This window comes from Trachemys scripta, chromosome 3 (assembly GCF_013100865.1).
Source record: "Trachemys scripta elegans isolate TJP31775 chromosome 3, CAS_Tse_1.0, whole genome shotgun sequence".
NCBI lineage: Eukaryota > Metazoa > Chordata > Testudines > Emydidae > Trachemys > Trachemys scripta.
This window is the reverse complement of record NC_048300.1, coordinates 45,959,360-45,980,826: the sequence shown is the minus strand read 5'-3', so window position 1 is coordinate 45,980,826 and position 21,467 is coordinate 45,959,360. Positions and strand designations below refer to the sequence as shown.

The 21,467-nt window shown below is 38.5% G+C and overlaps 1 protein-coding gene across 2 annotated transcripts in view; it reads right to left on the bottom strand.

Moving 5' to 3' along the window:
- The window catches only part of SPATA17 (spermatogenesis associated 17), a 173,667-nt gene that overhangs the window by 62,052 nt on the left and 90,148 nt on the right, over window positions 1–21,467 (bottom strand). For both annotated transcript variants that reach the window (XM_034764602.1, XM_034764601.1), the window contains exons 7-8: window positions 6,175–6,378; window positions 1,410–1,558 (exon numbers count right to left, since the gene is read on the bottom strand). In XM_034764602.1, the coding sequence (XP_034620493.1) occupies window positions 1,410–1,558; window positions 6,175–6,378 (353 nt within the window). The remainder of the gene's footprint in view (window positions 1–1,409; window positions 1,559–6,174; window positions 6,379–21,467) is intronic.

Here is a 21,467-nt window from a genome sequence, read left to right as displayed (position 1 = left end):
TGGGAGCTGAGCTCTTGAATAAGAAGATGCCATTTTTAGTCACTGTTAAGAATAAAATAGAAAAAAAGAGGTGTGTGGGGGAGGACTGAGGGAAAAGAACATGACAACTACATTACTTAACACAAATGCCAAAATCCACTGATGCAGTAGAATTCAGACTTCAGAGTCCCAACACATCAGTTAACATAAATGACATCATGTGGCAGTGAAACTGGAACAAAAGCTCTAGACTGCAGGTTTCAGAAGGTTTCACTAGAAGCTAGTAGGGATTGCAAAACATAGGCCTTCAATATGTCAATGGGCACAGTATGACCACTACGACAGATGATTCACCAAACTTTTTTTTTTTTAAACTCTGGGGTTAAAGTACTGTTAAGAAGAGTGAACTCCAGAGAAAAGCCACCAAAGCATTGAGTTATGATAAGTAACCACAGACTCTGAAGAACTGACCCAACAGAACTCCATTATGATGGATCCAACAGAGCTCCACTCTCAGGGCCGGCTCCAGGCACCAGCTTACCAAGCAGGTGCTTGGGGCGGCCACTTCGGAGAGGGGCGGCACGTCCAGCTGTTCGGCAGCAATTCGGCGGACGGTCACTCAATCCCGCTCGGAGCGAAGGACCTCCCGCCGAATTGCTGCCGCAGATCGCGATCGCGGCTTTTTTTTTTTGTTTTTTCGGTTTTTTTGTTTGGCTGCTTGGGGCGGCCAATACCCTGGAGCCAGCCCTGTCCACTCTGGTCAGAAAAGAACATAAAAGTGTGTTGATGGGAGTGCTAGATCCTTTGGGATAGATGATGCCTTTAAAGTATAGCCCTATATTCAGGGTTGTTTGGAGATGCACCAGCACAGCTGAAGCTCCTGCAGGCAATGGGCTGCAGGAAACCATGCTGCTTCAGAAACACAGACTACAGTTTCTATGTCACCTCTGACAGGGTGCCACATGTGCTCCAGCTCCCTGCAGAGTGAGCTCTGCTAGCCTGTGCAGAGGGGAGTACAGCACCAACAGCTAGTCTCACATAATCCTTATTTATCCAAAGTGCAAAGACTGAAATAGTGCCTGTCCATTGGCAGAGCGCAAGAGAGGCAGAAGGATCCTTGCACCATTTGATTGACTGCTTTCCAGGAAGTCCATCTTCTGCAATGTGTATTATATTAATGGTTGTTTATTATATGTCCTTCTATAGTTCCATAAGTCTGCATGACACACTTCATACAACAAGACAGGGTCTCTGCCCTGAACACTTTACAATCTAAATAAGAACACAGAATTTAGAAGTATGTACCTAGAATGGTTGCTGGTAAGCTGTCAAATTTGACATTTCATTTTGTCAGACATAACAGGTTTCTGAAAGCAGCAGAATAAAGCAAATGTTCTCATAAAAATATAAGAAAAAACCAAGGAACTTACTTATTGTCATTTATGCGGTTTCTCCATTCCTCTCTCTTGATTTCCTCTCTGGCCTTTTCTAGTGAATTGATTGATGTTGCCACCCGCAAGGTTGGTTCCAAAGGCTTGTAGCGTTGCTGCATTACTTCAGCAGTATCACGGAAGGGCCCCTGACAGGTATAGGATAAGGTAAGTGTTTTGTTATGTTCTTTTTATGTATTATTATTATTTGTGAAATATCCCTGATGAAAGAGGATGCAGAGTGGCTGGGTGAGTGGCAAGATTTTCCAAAATAATTAATTAATGCAGTTCATCCTGATAGAGAGTTACAGATAACATGATGGTTGAGAACATGCTATAAAACCCTAGATGGGCAGTGAGAAATGTGCATTGGTATATTTCTTTAACTATTAATGAATATCTTTTACTGAAAAAAGACACACTTCTAGAACTGACTAGAAGTACTTAGTTTTGTTTTTTTTCTTACCAACATACTAGTAAAATAAAATTTGATCTCCACATAATATACTGTAGTTGTGCTTAAACATTTGAAAAAAGCCTAAACCTTTCAGTGTTCAGATTGATAGGCTTTGTTCCTTTTACTTAATGAAAGTGTCTTTGCCATTTTGACAGTAGAGACACTTTGAAAGAGATCAAAACATGATTACAGAACTAATTCTTCTAGTAAAAAATTGCAGACAAGACAAATAAAACAGGTGTATTTGCCATTTGCTGACAGCCTTTTTTCTGAAAAATTAAAGCCTATAGACCTACAGTTTCTTGACAATTTTATATATTTTAATTGAAAATCTGTAATCATGTTGTTTAATAACTGATACCGGTATGTACCATTTAATGATACAAATCTATAGCAGCAGAAAGTTCTTTCCTGCACTGTAAAAGTGACTTACACTATATCTTGGTTTTAATAGTAACCAGTAGAAACTCACATGGAGTGTAATTTGTACTATCTTAAACTCACTACAATTTTAGTGACAGCTCAGACTTTAGCAGTATTGCTAATTAAATCTTATTTTCTTTTTACTATTGTTGATCTTGCACTGAAGTAGTGAAACCTTCTGAAAATATGAATGGACAAACAATCCTGATCATGTCCCTTATTCTTAAAGATCTCCTTCTTTAAATAGGTTATCACTAACAAGTCACAGCTGGAGTTACTGCAAGCACTGAGTGAAGACTGTGGGGCTAATAAAAAGAAATGATTCACGCCTCATTTATGTTCACTTATGTTTTACATTAATAGAAACCAATAATAGGAACCAGTTACCATAAAAGTCATGGACCGTAAATAACACAAATGGCAAATAAGTATCATCTAGTACTTTTCACAGCTGGACAGGAGGATTGCTATATTTGAAAGTAGTTAATGGATTTTTATTGGACCTTTCCTTTTTAAAGGCACAGAACCATGTTTCTCAAGTCCCTTTTAAAGATTCTAAGGAAGCAAGTAACCATAATCTTTATGGTTTTGGCAAGCTTTTCCCCTACTTTACTTCCAGAAAGTTTACACAAAGAATAAATCTATTTTATTGGGATCACTATAGCTCTTCTAAAGACAATAAAATAAAAAAGTTTTAGGCTGCAGGGGAATAATAAATACAATAGTAATTTACTGAAAATAGTAAATGTTATTTGCCTTCTGTCCAATCAGAGAGAGCTATAGAAAAAAGTTTAAAACATTAATACTCCTTCTGTACTACAAAACATTTGCAGAAGAAAAGTGTCAAGTGACCTGGTCAGTGTTCTTATGTAAATAAAATAACCTGTAAGAAACATAGATGCATGTCCTACAGTGGAAAATACAAACAATGGACAGTCTTTCTTTTTCATCATGAATTCTGCACTTGTATTTCACTGGGTAACGGCTGAAACAAATTATCAAAATAGGTCTTTTCCATATTTAGTGATATTTCACCTTTTCCTTTGTTTATATTTTGAATGAAATTAACAGATTAGGGCAATTACTAATGGAAGTGAAAAAGGGTAACTATGCACTTCCTCAAATAATGCCCTGTCATTATAAATGAAAGTGGAATATAATTTTAAAATATTAAGATGTTTCTACTTGGCAGATTTTCCTCTTTTTCTGAATCACATATTTGGAGGAAGCTTATAAACCATGAAGATAAACAGTTTCGAAACACCTAATATAGATGGAGAGCAAATCCATTCACCTACTTGCATTTGAGAACTTAAATATCAAGATTGGTGAGTACTGTGATGCTTACAAACATCTCTGCCCTTCTAGTGCTTGCAAGCATCCCAGGAGCTCTGCTTCAAGAGGAGGGGAGCTTCTTTTATGGGGAGATCAGGATGGGATAAGGGAGGGAGTTAACTAATCCTCTTCCTCCCTCAGGAAACAAAACAAAACAAAAACTCTGTGTGCAGTTTGAGCACTGTGGTGAGTAGGATAAATCTTCTTTCTAGGGAGTGGTCCACTAGATGATTTGTCAAGGATTGGCAGATTGACAGATATTTTGTTCTAAATGAAATCATGTTACTTCCTCAATGCCTTCTCTCACCCCAGCATAGCCACCAGCCAGAAAAAAAAGGTGTCGGGGGAAACCTTTTAAAAAAAAAAAAAAAAAAAAAAGCAATGTGCTTGCTGTTTTTAATGCCTTTAATGAAGAGATGACTAATTTCAGTATTAGCTGTACTTTCATTAGATTGTAAGTCTAGTTAATTCAGTAATAAAAGTGATAGATCTGATATAATTGATAACAGCAGCGTTAAAAGTTTTCTTTTATATATGCTATCTTACATACACAGTACTTACCTATAAAAATCAGAATACCAATTTTCCTAAGAGACAACTGATGGGTAGTTAATTTTTGTACTCTTAAATATACATAAATTCCATTCTCATTTCAATATGATGCTTGCAGGCAAAGCACATTTGGGATATCTATAAAGGTGGTGATGTAATACAAGTGACTAGCATGGGGTCTGATGTATACAATAAAGCTAGTGTGGAAGAGTGTTGTCACAGAGAACTAAGCCACAAGGATGGCTAGTGATTAAAATCCCGTATTGTCACACCAGACCACTTTCAGACCTGTGCATTCTGAGGAGTTTTCATGTCCAGCTGTTTCATCAGCTCAGAGAAATGTCCTTTCCTGAGACATACAACCCTAAATTGTCAAAGTGGTGTGCGGGGATTTAGCCGTGTGACTCCCATTAACATCAATAAGAGTCACACAGCTAAATCCATGCACTGTGCTTTGATAATTTACCCCACAGTGTACATTCCAGGGCACTGAAAGGATTAAAGTATTATATAGTAAATTCCCTCTTTGGGGTGCAGGAAATAAACAGAACTCTTCTGGTTTATTCTGAAAGGCTGATTTGTTCTGAAAGGCTATCTGTGTACGATTGCGCTCGCGCTCTCTCTCTCTCTCTCGCATGTGTGTATATAAACTTAGAAAGTGCTATAAAATACTCCAACCAGAACAGAAACTTGCAAGATAAACACATTGCATAATAACAAAGTGATATTGCAAGAGTAAAGTAGCAGTGAAAATACTGTAATTTCCCCCTTTGTTTCAAGACATTCAAATGATCCCTCTACAACGTACATCAGGCAAAATATCATCTTCACTATTCTTAGAGACATAAAGTGCATACAGTCACAGCCCACTGAAGGATAGGCACAGCACCTTTGGCCCTCTGAGTTAGGACTGTTAAAGCAGCACTTCAGAGGATAAGTAAAATACCCATAAATACAAATTACATAGCACTTGTTACCATCACTTGCTATTTAATTACTGAAGCAAAAATGATAAACTCAATGGAAATTACTGAAGGGAGTTAGTATGGGAGTGTTTTCTTTCTACTTATTAGCTAATAATTGCATTGAAGAGATAAATTGAGGATGGGATTGAATGCCACGCATATGTTAGGCATTCCAAAGAGCATTCAGAGTTTTATAGGCAATAACAGAACTAAATTTGAAAAAGGGAAGCAAATGGAATGGAAGCTCAGCAGATTTGGCAAACTGAAAAATCCGTAAGAACAGGAGGGTGAAAAATTGAGTCTCTTGAAACATAAAATAACTGAATCCTGGGCCTTGTCTACACTAGGAAAATTTCTGAAATGTTTCCCGTCAGCAAAATAAAAAGCTACATGCAACATATGCTGTCACCAATTGGAATTGAGACCATGATAGCAAAAAAGGGGATTTTATCAATTTGGTGAATCATGCAGAACAACATGTTAAAACTTTTTAAATTAAAACTAACACACATCTAGTGGACACAAAAGAGAAGAAAGCATTTCTGTTGAGAGGATATTTCCTAGCCTTTGAATGAAAAGCAAAACTTAACAGAAAGGTAAATGTGATGGTATGATGGTTATTTTTGTTTTCTAGTTGTTACCTGGCTTTTTAAAAATGTTTTTCTTTTAACTGGTTATCTTTTCATATCATCTCTAATTTCTCCTGCATATCAATTGTATCATCCCAGAATTATGTTTAGACTTGAGCAATTGGAAGTACTGCATCTGATGAGCTTCAGTTGAGATGTTAACTATATGGTAGTTTCTTACTGGCATTTTCAAGTGTTCATATCTTTTCAAAGAACAAAAATGCAGTCTACATGATACCTATCTCCTTGCCTTTATATGTTCTCTTTCTTGAAAATGAAAATAGACCTCTTTCAAAGAGGTCTATCTCCTGAACTAGTATGATGAATACATAAGAATAAGAAGAACATTACCTGCAAAAGTATTTGGCAGAATTAGTTGCCTAAGAGTTATTGGTATGCATTACCTGAGGTTTCTGTCTGCCAATGGGTGGAAGAGGCTTCATTGTAGGGAAAGTTAGGGCACTTGTACAAGTTGGCCAGTCAGAAATCTCATCAGTAAGATGCTTCTTTATTTGTTGCTGTCTGTGGCTAAAAGGTCTTGCCTTCCGTAACCGTACTTCCATTGGATCGGGTGATTGTCTGAATGGTGAGTTGTACACACCTGCCATCTAAGGAGAAAATGGAGCTATCTTGAATTCAAATAATTTAAAACATATGTTTGTTTTTATGCTTTAAATCAAAATGATAAAGACAACTATGTAACAAGTGTTTCAGCAAAAAGTTTCAGTAGGACTACTGACATGAGAAAGGACTCTGGATGAAATGCATTCCTGGACAGGACTTAAGTAGGATTTACATGGTGCATAGGCCTCCTGCTGGCCTTTTGCATAGGGGTACATTTTACACACGGAGGCAAGTGTTCTAGAACTGAGAGTACTAAGCTCATCTTTTCTTCCAGGCATATACAATTCTTCTCCCTCCATACCTAGTAGCCATACAAATATAACAATTTCTCTTAATAATTATATTGGGCAAATCTCATTTAAAACAAAAAATATTGAATGTACATCTTGTAATGTAAAGTAGTAGAATCCATAATAGAAAAAATAGTTTTTAAAGTATATTGTCTGTCATTTTGAAAAACGCTGAAAAAGAGGAATACAGATGCCATGTGCGCCCTTATATCTCTGCACTGCTATGATGGCTGAACCACAATTTGGCTTCAAGAGAATAGCAAATGGCAGCAGTCTCACACCTAGAGTGGAATGACAATGGGGAAAACCATTCCATGAATATTCATATGAATAAAAAAGCAAAATTTTGTTCGATCTTCCTTGCAACACTTTGATGTTAACTTTCTGCAGACATTCAAGCATGCTAGTTTCACCAGTGTGAACACTTGTGAAAAGTGAATATTAAGGTCAAACAGGTATTCTGAACTGTATATTAAGCTGGAAAATTCACAGCCCACTTTATAAATTCAGTAATTTGGTAACAATATGATGTTACTTATGTGACTAAACAACAAAGCCATAATTTCAAATTGTTAATTGGCAATATCCATTATTCGCAAAAATGTCTACCAGGCCAAAAGTTACATGCCAAACAAATTTCCAAAACATCTGTATAATAATAAACTGAAAATATTTATATCTGTTTGCAGGGAATTCATGAAAAGAGATAAAAGTAATTGTTGAAAAAAAGATAAACATTAACATAGTTTTAATAATTAATTTATTTAGTAAACATAGGAATCACTATAGCCCACAGCACAAAACTACTGCATTTTTGATCAAATAGATTACATCTGTGTAAAGGTGCATGTGTCAGACATTAATCTAAAGATCAGAAATGCTTTTTTAAAAATAATATGCTTGCAGAATTGTTAGTTTTTTTAACCACATTTGTACAAAGTATTTTTTAATTTTGTTTTTAGCATGTTATTAATTGCCAAAACCTACTGAATAAAAAAAAGCAGGTGAAGACATTGCTTTGGGGAAGCAGTAGGTGTGAGGGAGAGAGTAAACATTTATAATGTGCCATTTTTCCTCCTGCAAAACTATTTTGGCCCCCTGAGAAAATTAAGTACAGCATCAGGCTCCTCATAAAGTATTAACAGCTTGGGCTTGGGAGGATTGAGAGCTCCCCAATTAGCTCTAATGCATTTTTCATTAGTGTCCCCCACTGGGAAATTCCAACTCATGGGGTTAAAAACTTAAATAAGACCTTTATGAAACTTATTGTTTAATGTATTTAGATATGCATAGATGATAGCTTATTTTAAATATTGCTGTTAAATTCTATGGGACAGATTCTCCTATCTGAGTATTTTGGCCCTAAAGCCATTGCAAATATCTCAGTGTAACTCTCTCACACCACTCTCTCCATTCCTCTGGGGCTAGGGTAGTAGGAAAAAGAGGACATGGATGTATGAGGGCATGGCCAGAAGACCCTTGCACCAACACAATCCCTGGCTGCATTCTAACACAGCACAGGGGCACTGGCCTTGTCCAGAAGTAGCAGCAGGATCAGAGAAGGGAATGCAGAATTGCAGGCCACCCTGTGATCTGTGTTCTGTGCAGTTCAGCTGCACCCTCTGATTTTGCTCTATATTTGAATGGCTCTTAGATTCCCAAAATCATCTCACAATGTTTCAGATTCATTTCAGACTCTTTTCAGACTATTTTCACAGCATTTTATAGATAAGCCTGTCTGTAACTTTGTCATACCAGCTTGTATTTGCTTGCAAATACTTAATGATCTGCAGGAGCTAGATTAATAGGTGTTTCCAAAGACTGTCTCTGGCTTTTATTGTATTGCTGCATAATTACTGCATGAACTTCCACTATATGTTTGTTATACACCTAATATTAAATTCATACAGATACAGAAGGTCTGTTCAAGGCTCTCCACACCAATAGGGCTCCATGTTGGGGATGTAAAACATGGTGTCCAGAGGAATGACTTGTCAGTGCAAGAATCCATAGTCCAGCCCCAATTCAGAAAGCACTTAAGCATGGGCTTAACTTTAAAGTATGTGCCAGCTACAATGGGTCTTAAGCACATACTTAAAATGAAGAATTACAATCTTCTTGTCTTCGAGGCTCTTCACCATTAAATCCCACCATGTCTATTGATATGCTGGCATATCAAATTGTCAGCCTTGACTTTGCCCTGCCAATAATGGCAGCCTCAACTGGCCGCTTGTCCATTTCTCACTCAAGCACCTTCCCTGCTTTATTCCATGCCCCTCACCTGAATATGATAAAAACTCAGCATCACAATTCACAAAGCCACCTCCTCATCCTTCGTTAAATCATTCCTCAAAACCTACCACTTCTGTGATGCTACGGATCGCTCCCATCTAGCATTGGTTAGGCAAGTGATGACCTGTAACTTCTGCTTTTCTACAAAACTCTGTTCATTCTACTGTTCCCTTTCTCTCCCAACCCACTCCCCACCTAATGGGTCTGTTGTGTTCATGAGTTGTACCCTGTCTATCACCTAGATTGAGTTTTGTGGGGCAGGGACTGTCTTCCTTGCTACGTGACTGTACAACGACTTGTACAATGAGATTCTGATCTTTGATTGGTGTTTCTAGGCACTACCATAATACAAACAATAGGGATGTTTTACTGAATTGGGGCCTCCAAGTGTGCTGTGGAGGGGAGTCTCTAAAGTGGCTCTGCATAGATTAGCATACAGGTTTGCTTTGGGAGGGGACAGTAATAATAATTGTAATGCCTATTTCCTATATAGTGTTTTTCATCAGTAGATCTCACAGTGCTTCATAATATTTAATGTATTTATCTTCACAAACCTCTGTAGTGTGAGGTAGGGAAGTAGTATCCACTCTTTTCAGATGGGAAATTGAAGGACAGACAGGAAGTCCATGGTGGAGTAGGGAATTGAACTCAGGTGTCTCACATCCTAAGCTCATGCCCTATCCACTGGGTAATTCTTGCAACAGGGCCCTTTGGCATACTGCCTCCTATCCGAGGTTATCTTGTTCTCAGCTTTTTCTTTCAAAAATGAAACTAAAGTCCTCAGCTGTTACGGTTACAGAGAAAACCTCAGAAATGTGACCCAAATGTAATTGATGCAGAAATGATTAGTCTGCAGAGAGCCAGGAACAATAATTCTGAGAAGTGTGAACTGCAACATTACTCTCAATGAGGTGTTAGCTCAGATGCCCAATGATGATAATTCAAATGTCTTTCATTTCTCATGTAAAAAAGGAGAGGGCAGTTCAACAGATCAGCATGGTTTACTTTAGGAAAGGTAAACCATTTTGGTGTCATAAGTGAGTAGAGTTTGGGAGATACTATCTCTTAGGCCTAGTCTACAATTAAAAGTTAGCTCAACATAACTACAGTACTCGCGTGTGAAAAATTCACGTAAATATAATTTAATGCTGTAGCTCCCATAGTGTACACCTGGCCTTACTTTCTTCCCCAATGAAGGAACCAATCCCAAGGAACCTGGCAGAACCCATGAGCACATTCAAGTTCCACCAAAGGGAAGCTGAAGACCAGGAAGCTCAGGGCTGGTCTACACTGAACATCTGCACTCCTCAACGACGTAGTTAAGGCAACCTAACCCCTAGTGTAGACAGCTCTAGGTCAATAGAAGAATTCTTCTGTCAGCCTAGCTACCACCTCTTGGGGAGGTGGATTACTTACAGCTATGGGACTATCCTTTCTTTCGTTGTAGTGCCTACATTGAAGCCCTACAGCGACACAGCTGCAGCACTGCAGTTGTGTTGCTGTAGCATTTTAAGAATAGACTCAGCCTCAGAAAGCACATACTCATATTTTGAACATCTGCCCAGTGTACTATGAGCAACATCTCATTTTTGCACCTCACGTGGGTGGAGGTTATTTTTTTGTCAGAGCTTGGAAGAGCATTACCACCTTTTTCCCCCCATTCTGACTCCTGCGGGGAAGCTAGAAAAGGGGCCACAAGATCTGTAATTAGAGGATTCCATTGTCCCTAACACTCTGCAAAAGTGCTGCAGGGACGTTGTGGTCATTAATCCAGCCAATAGGTTTAAGTAGCAGCCTTGTTCAGACTGTGATAGCCCTCTGTTGAGGGTTGAATTTAACTTTTCTAATCACAATGGACTTAATGCCCATAAAGCTCCCTTACTTTGGCTTTATGAAGGTGAACTGAATTTCACCCATGCTGTGTTTGTGCTTTTAAAGGTTTATAGATTCATAGATTCTAGGACTGGAAGAGACCTCAAGAGGTCATCGAGTCCAGTCCCTTGCCTGCATGGCAGGACCAAATACTGTCTAGACCATCTCTAATAGACATTTATCTAACCTTCTCTTAAATAGCTCCAGAGAACAAGTTTTCTCCCTCCTCCTTATGACACCCTTTTAGATACCTGAAAACTGCTATCATGTCCCCTCTCAGTCTTCTCTTTTCCAAACTAAACAAACCCAATTCTTTCAGCCTTCCTTCACAGGTCATGTTCTCAAGACCTTTAATCATTCTTGTTGCTCTTTTCTGGACCCTCTCCAATTTCTCCACATCTTTCTTGAAATGTGGTGCCCAGAACTGGACACAATACTCCAGCTGAGGCCTAACCAGCGCAGAGTAGAGCGGAAGAATGACTTCTCGTGTCTTGCTCACAACACACCTGTTAATACATCCCAGAATCACGTTTGCTTTTTTTGCAACAGCATCACACTGTTGACTCATATTTAGCATGTGGTCCACTATAACCCCTAGATCCCTTTCTGCCATACTCTTTCCTAGACAGTCTCTTCCCATTCTGTATGTGTGAAACTGATTTTTCCTTCCTAAGTGGAGCACTTTGCATTTGTCTTTGTTAAACTTCATCCTGTTTACCTCAGACCATTTCTCCAATTTGTCCAGATCATTTTGAATTATGACCCTGTCCTCCAAAGCAGTTGCAATCCCTCCCAGTTTGGTATCATCTGCAAACTTAATAAGCGTACTTTCTATGCCAATATCTAAGTCGTTAATGAAGATATTGAACAGAGCCGGTCCCAAAGCAGACCCTTGCGGAACCCCACTTGTTATGCCTTTCCAGCAGGATTGGGAACCATTAATAACAACTCTCTGAATACGGTTATCCAGCCAGTTATGCACCCACCTTATAGTAGCCCCATCTAAATTGTATTTGCCTAGTTTATCGATAAGAATATCATGCGAGACTGTGTCAAATGCCTTACTAAAGTATAGGTATACCACATCCACAGCTTCTCCCTTATCCACAAGACTCGTTATCCTATCAAAGAAAGCTATCAGATTGGTTTGACATGATTTGTTCTTTACAAATCCATGCTGGCTATTCCCTATCACCTTACCACCTTCCAAGTGTTTGCAGGTGATTTCCTTAATTACTTGCTCCATTATCTTCCCTGGCACAGAAGTTAAACTAACTGGTCTGTAGTTTCCTGGGTTGTTTTTTTTCCCCTTTTTATAGGTGGGCACTGTATTTGCCCTTTTCCAGTCTTCTGGAATCTCTTCAGTCTCCCATGATTTTCCAAAGATAACAGCTAGAGGCTCAGATACCTCCTCTATTAGCTCCTTGAGTATTCTAGGATGCATTTCATCAGGCCCTGGTGACTTGCAGGCATCTAACTTTTCTAAGTGATTTTTAACTTGTTCTTTTTTTATTTTATCTGCTAAACCTACCCCCTTTCCATTAGCATTCACTATGTTAGGCATTCCTTCAGACTTCTTAGTGAAGACCGAAACAAAGAAGTCATTAAGCATCTCTGCCATTTCCAAGTTTCCTGTTACTGTTTCTCCCTCTTCACTGAGCAGTGGGCCAACCCTGTCTTTGGTCTTCCTCTTGCTTCTAATATATTGATAAAATGTCTTCTTGTTTCCCTTTATTCCCGTTGCTAGTTTGAGCTCATTTTGTGCCTTTGCCTTTCTAATCTTGCCCCTGCTTTCCTGTGTGGTTTGCCTATATTCATCCTTTGTAATCCGTCCTAGTTTCCATTTTTTATATGACTCCTTTTTATTTTTTAGATCATGCATGATCTCGTGGTTAAGCCAAGGTGGTCTTTTGCCACATTTTCTATCTTTCCTAACCAGTGGAATAGCTTGCTTTTGGGCCCTTAATAGTGTCCCTTTGAAAAACTGCCAACTCTCCTCAGTTGTTTTTCCTTAAGATGTATCTTTTTTCCAGTTTGCTTTTGAGATTTACTTCTGGTCTTGCTCAGCAAATATATTTATTTAATTTAGTTTTTAATTTTTCAGGAAAACATATGAACATGTTATAAAAATCTTCTGGATTCAAGAGTTGCTTGTTACCTTTATTCCTATTTTAATTATGCATACTATATTTTCACAAAAGCTTAATTGTAAATATTAATCTAATTCTGTCATATATATTCCAAATTTACTTTGCTACATATATATATTTCTGTAAAATCTTAATAACCCATATTGGATACAAATTTAATTTTGTCACCAGGAAGAATGGCGGTGCTGCTATAACTTAGCCAAAGGCAGATGATTTAAATTTGTGTAAGCTAGCTTTCTTCCAAAATTAGCCCTGAATCTCCTATATTAGAAATAGGAAATACAACCAGCTTTAACATGATCATAAATTATCTTTTTTTTTTAAGAACTATAATCAGGAACAACTTTTAAGTCATTATCTGTTATCTACCCATTAGACACTGTTATTTGAACTATTTCACATTTACGTGTATACATAGACGAGATGGAAAAATGCAAATGCCCCTGTAAGCATAATGGCTTTCTGAAACTGCATTTTGTAATCTGTATAGAGTTCCTGCATATGCTTTACAGGACTATTATTTATTCAGATATTTTGCACTTTATAGTGGCAGAATAGGAAAGTATAGTTTAATGTATTTCAGATTATTATTGCTAAAATAATAACTTAAAGGCTGCTTTTTTATAGTTCACTTTTACAAACTACCAGTTTAATTAAGACATGCAAATGATGGCCCCAATCCTGAAAAATAATTTGGCCTGCATGCAGTTGTAGTGAAGCAATGGGACTCTGCACAAATACAAGGGTCTCTACAGTTTGATATCTCTTTAGGATCCGAGTCAAAGTTAATTACCAGATGTATTTCAATTTTTATCATTTTTTCAAGTAATCATTAATTATTTTAGAGTTTAATTTTATATATGCTAGAGTTCTGACAAATATATTAATTACTAGCATATCAGCCAAAGCTGCAGAGTTCAGATCTCTATTAAAAGCGGAATACAAAATTTACCCCAAATTTGTGGCAGTGTTTGGATTTAATATGTGCTTGTTCATGCCCATCATGTAGATAGGCCTGAGCTGCAAAATTTCAGATCCAGGCTTGAACTTGTGGAATATTTGTGAAAAAAGGCTGGATTCAGTGTTCCAGTTCTGGCCCATCTATAACTATTGTTCTGATACAGTTAACACATCTCAACAAGTCAAAGCTCTGTTCCTACAACTTCTTGCACACAGGCTGTCTTCTGTACCCACGGATCCCTAGTCACTTTATTGGGTAATAGCAGTATTCATGAGTGCAAGAAGTTGCACGTTTGGAACCTTTGACTTTTAGTCACATCTTTTATCTTAAAGCAGCCTGATACAGTATTTTAGAATTCGTATCTTATTCTCTTTTTTTCTGACCTTAATATAATATTCTCTCAACTATAAGATCATCATAGTTAATGTTGCTTTTCATAAGCTTACTGATAATGGTAGTAAATTAGCAGTCTTAAGAAATTATCTAGTACCTTGATTCCAATTTCCCCTCTACTTTTTTAGCCAATTTCTGTAAGTAGACTGTGATTTCCCTCCCCCACCCCACCCCAAATATTATTATAGGTTACAAAAATCACACCTAGCCTGTGGGGAGCATGACACATTTTTCTGTATCATGTTCTTCACAACTGAGAAGGGCTTCTGTCAATGCTGGCTTTCTGGGATTTCATTTTCAGGAACAATTTTCTGAAGTGACAAACACTATGGGGAAATCTGTGCTAACTGTTAAAAAACCTACAACTGAGTTATTTGCAGTACTGTCATGCTAACTTCCTACTCAATAAGACCAAAGAAATCTCAGGAGGGGACTCTGCTAATAGCTTCTTACTGACCTCCTTGCATCAGGCCCTTCTGCTGAATGGTGGCCCAGTGGTGAATATGGCAAATGAGGTGTGAAAAGCACAGATTTTTTTAAGGCTATGATTCTAACTCGTTTGGGGGCGGGAGGTGAAAGAGAGAAATGAGTTATACAATAGATATATATTTTTTCCCTGGAATTCTCCCCATCAGACCCTCCATCATGGAAACCCAAGCATGACCTAGAATATTAATTGTGCCAGGTCAACCATACTAGCAAATGTACCATTTGTTACCCAGTCATCCTTAGCATTACATTAATATTTTGAATCATTTTGCATTTCTAACAATCTATCATTTAGCTTTCTTCCAAGCATTTTTATCTTCATAATTAAGTATGGTACATGGAGAAAGAAACAAAGGTATAATAAAAATGCAAACTCATTAATTTAAAGAACACCATATCTGATTTTTTTTTATTCAGTATCATTTTTGTCACTGAGTTTGGGCTGGGCTGTGGAGCATCCAAGGCCATCTTTTCTAACTTTTAATTTCATTATGTTTATTATTTATAGTTTCCATCTGTACCTGCAGGTTTACTAGGTACATCCCAGAATAAAGAGATGACATGATCTCTGCCTCTAGGATCTTTCAAGTGAAATTAGACAATGTAACAAGGGATGGGGAAGGCATGAGAGGGAAGATGATTGTGTGGTTGCTTAGTGAGGACTAGTGAACGGGATGATATAGGGAAGAGGGTGATTTTGGTATTTTTAGTTAGGAATATAAGGATGTCTTTAGTTGACTAATTTCTTGTCTTTTAGATACTAAAATAGACACCATGTAGTTTTAAACAACAAAACACATGCTGGTAGATGTAACTGGTAAACAGTAAATGTGCATACATATATAAAATTAAAAAGGAGTGGAGCTGGTTTTCAGATAAAGTGCAATCATGAAGTCTTTAGCGAATTTTTCTTCATATCTTAAAAATACTTCATATGTCTCAATATATTCTAATCAAGCTGCAAGTAAAGGAATGTTCTGTGTTAAATACTTTCCCACATAAGTGCTGGAAGGCTAAAATAATTATCTCGTATATAACCATCATAAATGTAAATGTCGCTTTTTAACAATCATTTATTTCTGAAAAAAATAACTTCAAGGCAGTATGTCTGGCTGACTGATTGCCAGGATAAGGGCTTAAAATAAAGTTTTACTTTCTCATAGTGCTCATTTAACCAGGAGTCAGATGACTCTTTCCTCAATATACAGTATATATGTTATGAACTGTAGTTGTCTTGAGGGACTGAGAGAGCAACCCAACAAGATATGGTGTTAACTTGAAAATACTTTTGTGTTCCATTGTAATTTTTAAAAACTAAGCAAGTTGAGAAAAGAGGGAATAGATTTTTAAAGCCATAAAAGTAAAAACATGAAGAAGAGCTGTGAATGAAATATTTGCTAGAGATGGGATTGCTGAATCAACACTGACCAGTGCACTTCATCATAATTATCAGGACATACTACTGCCAGGGGATTTATAAAAATCCCACTCAGCAAATAATTGCCCTGCTGTTAGGAGATAGTCAGAGTGTTAACACACTGTCACAGTCCAGCGTTTAGTAAGATATTCAACATTCAATTACTCTTGCTGAGAACTAAAAGGAAACATGATCATTTCTCAGCTACTGCAGTTATGCTTCCACATGAATTCCAGTGAACAATCTTGTTAATCCCCAGATATAGTTTCTTTTAGGAGGTAGAAGAACTACTTTAAAACATTAATGATTCAGAATGAAAAACCTTGGTGAAATGATTTCAGAGCCATTTATGTTTTGTTTTGTTTTTAAAAAGAATTTCAAATGTATAGATTACTGGATTGCAACAGACTATGGAGTTATTGCATACAAAATAAAAATAAAATAAAAGGATATTATGTTTAACACAAAATGTATTTGGAAAAAATCCTCTACAAAACTCTATATAAAAACTATGATAGCACCAAGTAGGTGTGTGAGGTCAAATATGAAGCATCAAAGAAATTTAATCTATTTCAGAAGATGTCTTCTCACAAATAAGAGTAATCTGTATTTTTTTAATTACACAAAATATATGTTAGATAAAACTTGAAGAAATGTAGAACCAATGTATTCAGTTTGAAAAATGCTACAAACCAGCCCCAAATCCCTAATTTAGCATCTGATTTTGTTACCACTGAGGTCAATAACAAAATGTTCACTGACTTTAATCAGTTCTGAATTAGTTCTTTATACAGGTGTCACACCACTGAGTCCAGTAGTGTTGTACCAGTATATGCAAGGTGACTATTTAGTCAACTGTAGCCAATTAATATATTGGGCCTGATTCTGCAGTCTCTATGCAAAAGCTCACTTGATTTCAATAGGAGATTTGTCTGCAAAGGACTGGAGGATCCAGCCTATTACCTATAACAGGGTCTATATTGGATGTGTTTGTGATAAACCATTTATTCAGAGAATGAAGAAGTCATAAATGAGTGATGAGTAGAGTATTTTCTCGCAAGTGGGATTAATTACCTGTCCTCCAGATAATATATATTCTGTTTAAACAGAGAAATAGAAACATTCATTATTGTTATTCTGCCTTCACATTGCAAGGTTTAGTTCAATCCCTCCAATTTAAGATTTCTGTTTAATACTAAAATAATGACACCATCATGTTCTAAAGGAAAGACAGTGCCAGGGGTGAGGAAATATTGGCGGCTGATAGTCTTTGCCATAGAATACAAAACTAACCACAAATCCTGCAAAGACACTGAGGTCCACTGCAGCCAACAAAATCACAGTGGAATATTTAGGCCCCTTCACATAAATAACCGCTGCTGGAGTATTTAGACCCCAGGATAAAACAGGAATAAACTACTTTGAGGGCCTAATATAGGGAACACAACAGCTGTGGTACCCAGCCAAGATACCACAGCCCAGTCTCCTGCAAGGAGTAAGGCTATCCCATAAATACATCATCAATCTTTCATGGATTCTGTGTCTGACTGACACTTTATTCTGTTTATTCTAATTCTAATGCAGCATCTTGACAACTAGATCAGGGATGAGAACTTGGATGTGTGAGTGGTGGTGTATAAAACAATGTTCCCACAGTGAAGAAACAGAGCTGGGAATCAGGAGAACATTCCAGGTTCTCTCATGGACTTCCTATTTGACCTTAGGGGAAGATTATTTTTTAAAAGTGTCTAAATTCATATTTAGGTGCCTAAATAATGGCCTGATTTTCAAAAATGCCAAACACCCAACAGCTCCTGTTGACCAGGTGTTGTTGGTTCCCTGTATTTTTGAAAAACAAGTCACTTATTTCTGAAAATTTTGTTCTTACTCCTTGTCATAGGTTGCACCTCTAGGGCACCCCAATGGGTGAGACTGAGCACCTCTCTTGTCACAGACATCCTTCTCTGACTGTAGGTGTCACTGTTCGCTAGTTTAGAATGCAGAGAGTGGTCATCTAGCCATAAGTTTTTGGGAGTTTTTTCCCTCCTCCAGGTTTGACAGGCATCACAGGTGGGCCGAGCCGGGGCTGATTGTGCCAAGAGGAGCTCTTTAACCCCTTCTTGACTGGGGTGAGAACCTGTCCCACCACAATCTCCTGTGCTTCAGTTTCTGCATTTGTAAATTGCAAATTATAATTCCATTTACTATTTACTAACATCATCCCTCCCATAAAGACAAAAACAACCTGTCATAAAAGGCAATTAGCCTATGGCTTGGTCACACCATTTCTTCCAAAAGATTGGAAAAAAAATCCCTCTAATTAACCAATGATATCCTGTTAGAATATGGTAAGTGCTATAGGTTATTCAGGTGAGAGTGGATAGAAGCTCTTCTTTACAGGACAGATCTCGACAATTACATGGGATTTTGTGACAACATAAGAAACCGCTGCTAAACAGAGAAATATTTTTATTTCCCCAAGAACATGTACATGTGATTAAGTAAACTAGTGTTCCACTAACCTTCAGTGTCTCTTTATGTCTGTCTGTTTCTTTGTGTCTGCATGTGACGCTCTCTTCCCTGCAATAACACATTCTGACTGGTTCATTTGATAATTCATTTTAGTTAAGCCAGCACGATTTCACAATGCAAATAAACTGCACAGGGATAGTGTGAATAGCTGAGTTACCTCACTGGTTACAATGGGACCAGTAAACAGTGAGCTAAGATTTTCATGAATGAACATAGTGCTGTGTGGAAGAGAAGAAAGAAGAGAGGATGGAGCTGTGTGACAAAGGAAGGAATAGAAAAGAAGCAGGAAAAGGGCAAAGCCGCAACAAAGAGGAAAATGTTGAGGGATGGCTCCAGGCTTCAGTGGCAATTAAAATAGGCATATGGGAGAAAAAGAGGAACTAGAGAAGAGGGAGAAAACATGATGGGGAGAAAAGTAGAGGAGAGACGTTATTAAGGGTCAGAGCAGCACTGATCATGCTCATTCTTGGACAGGTAATACCTGTCAATTTAGCAGTATTTACCAGATTCCAAGTGACAGAATCTAATAGGGAGCAAACTCTGTGTAAGTTAACTGAGGGAACATTACCTTAACTGTATTTGCCTGCCCAAGAGCTGGGAAACCAAAGAATCAGTGTATACATCACTCATGTTGAAGTTTCATTAAAGCTGGGATACCATCAATGCCACTTCTTAATCAACCAGAAGGGTTGCTGTTGAGAAATGTATGGTACTTCATCTTCATGCCTTCTTCCATCCCATCCGTAGTCTCCCTTTTCTTGTACACCAAATGACCTTTCTCTCCTCCTTACAATATACTCATTCTCATAGTATATTTTCAAAAATTACCTCTGCAAGATTCCTGCATCACCTCAAACTCATATTAGCACCAAATGCACTAATGTATATTGGCCAAATTTAACCCTATAATAATTAGATTGACTTCAGTTGCCTTGCACCAGGGATAAATGTAATGCTCTGTATCTGAACAATTTACTCTATAACTGTTCTAGATTGTAAATTCCTTGGGGCATGGACTCTGTCTTCTGTGTTTGCACAGCACCAAGCTGAAAGTCGACATTCAACTTATAACTCCCTCTGTTCAGGTTTCAGAGGGGTAGCCGTGTTAATCTGTATCAGCAAAAACAACGAGGAGTCCTTGTGGCACCTTAGAGACTAACCAGTTTATTTGGGCATAAGCTTTCGTGGGCTATAACCCACTTCATCAGATGCATGATTAAGTGGGTTATGGCCCACAAAAGCTTATGCCCAAATAAATTTGTTAGTCTCTATGGTGCCACAAGGACTCCTCGTTGTTTTTTCCCTCTGTTCAATTACCCACCAGTGGAATAATCCCAGCCTCTTGCTGGCACAAATGACAGTAATACACAGAAGAGAACTTTTTCACATATCTTTGCTATGTACACATTTCATAGGTCACTCAGCCTATTGCTTAAACTCTGCCACTAATGCTACCCACAGGACTGGAGCAACTGGTGCATTGCCTGGAGAAAACAAACCACAGATTATACAATTTTGATGCAGAAAAAGGACCTTTAGGTAGCAGGAATTTTTAAAGAGTGATTTTAAAAAAATACAGGTCTCAACTATTCTTTGAACGCATGGCCCTGCTTTGTATGCCTAGTAGCAGTGAAGTGCCTAGCAATTATGTGCTTAGCAGGAGCTCCAGGAGCTATTGTTTCTTGTCCAGGAACAATGTCTCCCAGAGGTCACAGGGATCCCTGTTACTGCATTATATTTTTAGAGAGTACACCATGAGCACAGCAGCTGGGCCATTCCCACCTCATCCCACTCCCTTTGGGTTAATTGGCACAGGCAGCAGCACTAGCAAAGAACAGTCTTTCTTAGGAGAGCACAAAGACTGTAATTATGCCTGCCAGCCCGCCCATGGGGCACAAAGGTTGGGTGAACAAGATCTTGTGACCCTTGTATCTTGCAGCCCTGTGCAGAGGCTGGCATAGTCTAGACCAGGGGTAGGCAACCTTTCAGAAGCGGTGTGCCGAGTCTTCATTTATTTACTTTAATTTTAGGTTTCGCGTGCCGGTAATACATTTTAACGTTTTTTAGAAGGTCTCTCTCTATAAGTCTATATATTATATAACTAAACTATTGTTGTATGTAAAGTAAACAAGGTTTTCAAAATATTTAAGCAGCTTCATTTAAAATTAAATTAAAATGCTGATCTTATGCCACCAGCCTGCTCAGCTCGCTGCCAGCCTGGCGTTCTGTTCACCTAGGCCGGCAGCGGGCTGAGTGGGGCCTGACCTCTGAAGCCCCCCACACCTCCAGAAGAGCGGGTGTGGGGGGCTTCAGAAGTCAGGACAGAGGGCTGGGTATGTGTGGAGATGCAGGGCAGAAGGCTGGGGGTGTGGGGGATGCAGGGCAGAAGGCTGGCGGTGTTGGGTGCTTCAGAGGTCAGGGCAGAAGGCTGGGGGTGGGGTGGGTCAGGGCAGAGGGCTGGGGTGTGTGTGGAGGTGCAGGGCAGAAGGCTGGGTGTGGGGGGGATTCAGGGCAGAGGGCTGGGGTGCTCGGCTCGTGGGGGTGCTCCCAGCCCCCTGCCCTCTGCCCTGAGTGGCTCATGGCAGGGGGCTGGAAGGGATATGTCCTGTTCCACCCCCTTCCCCAAGGCCCCGTCCCTACCTCTTCTCTGCCTCCTTTACCCAGGGCTGGCTTTAAC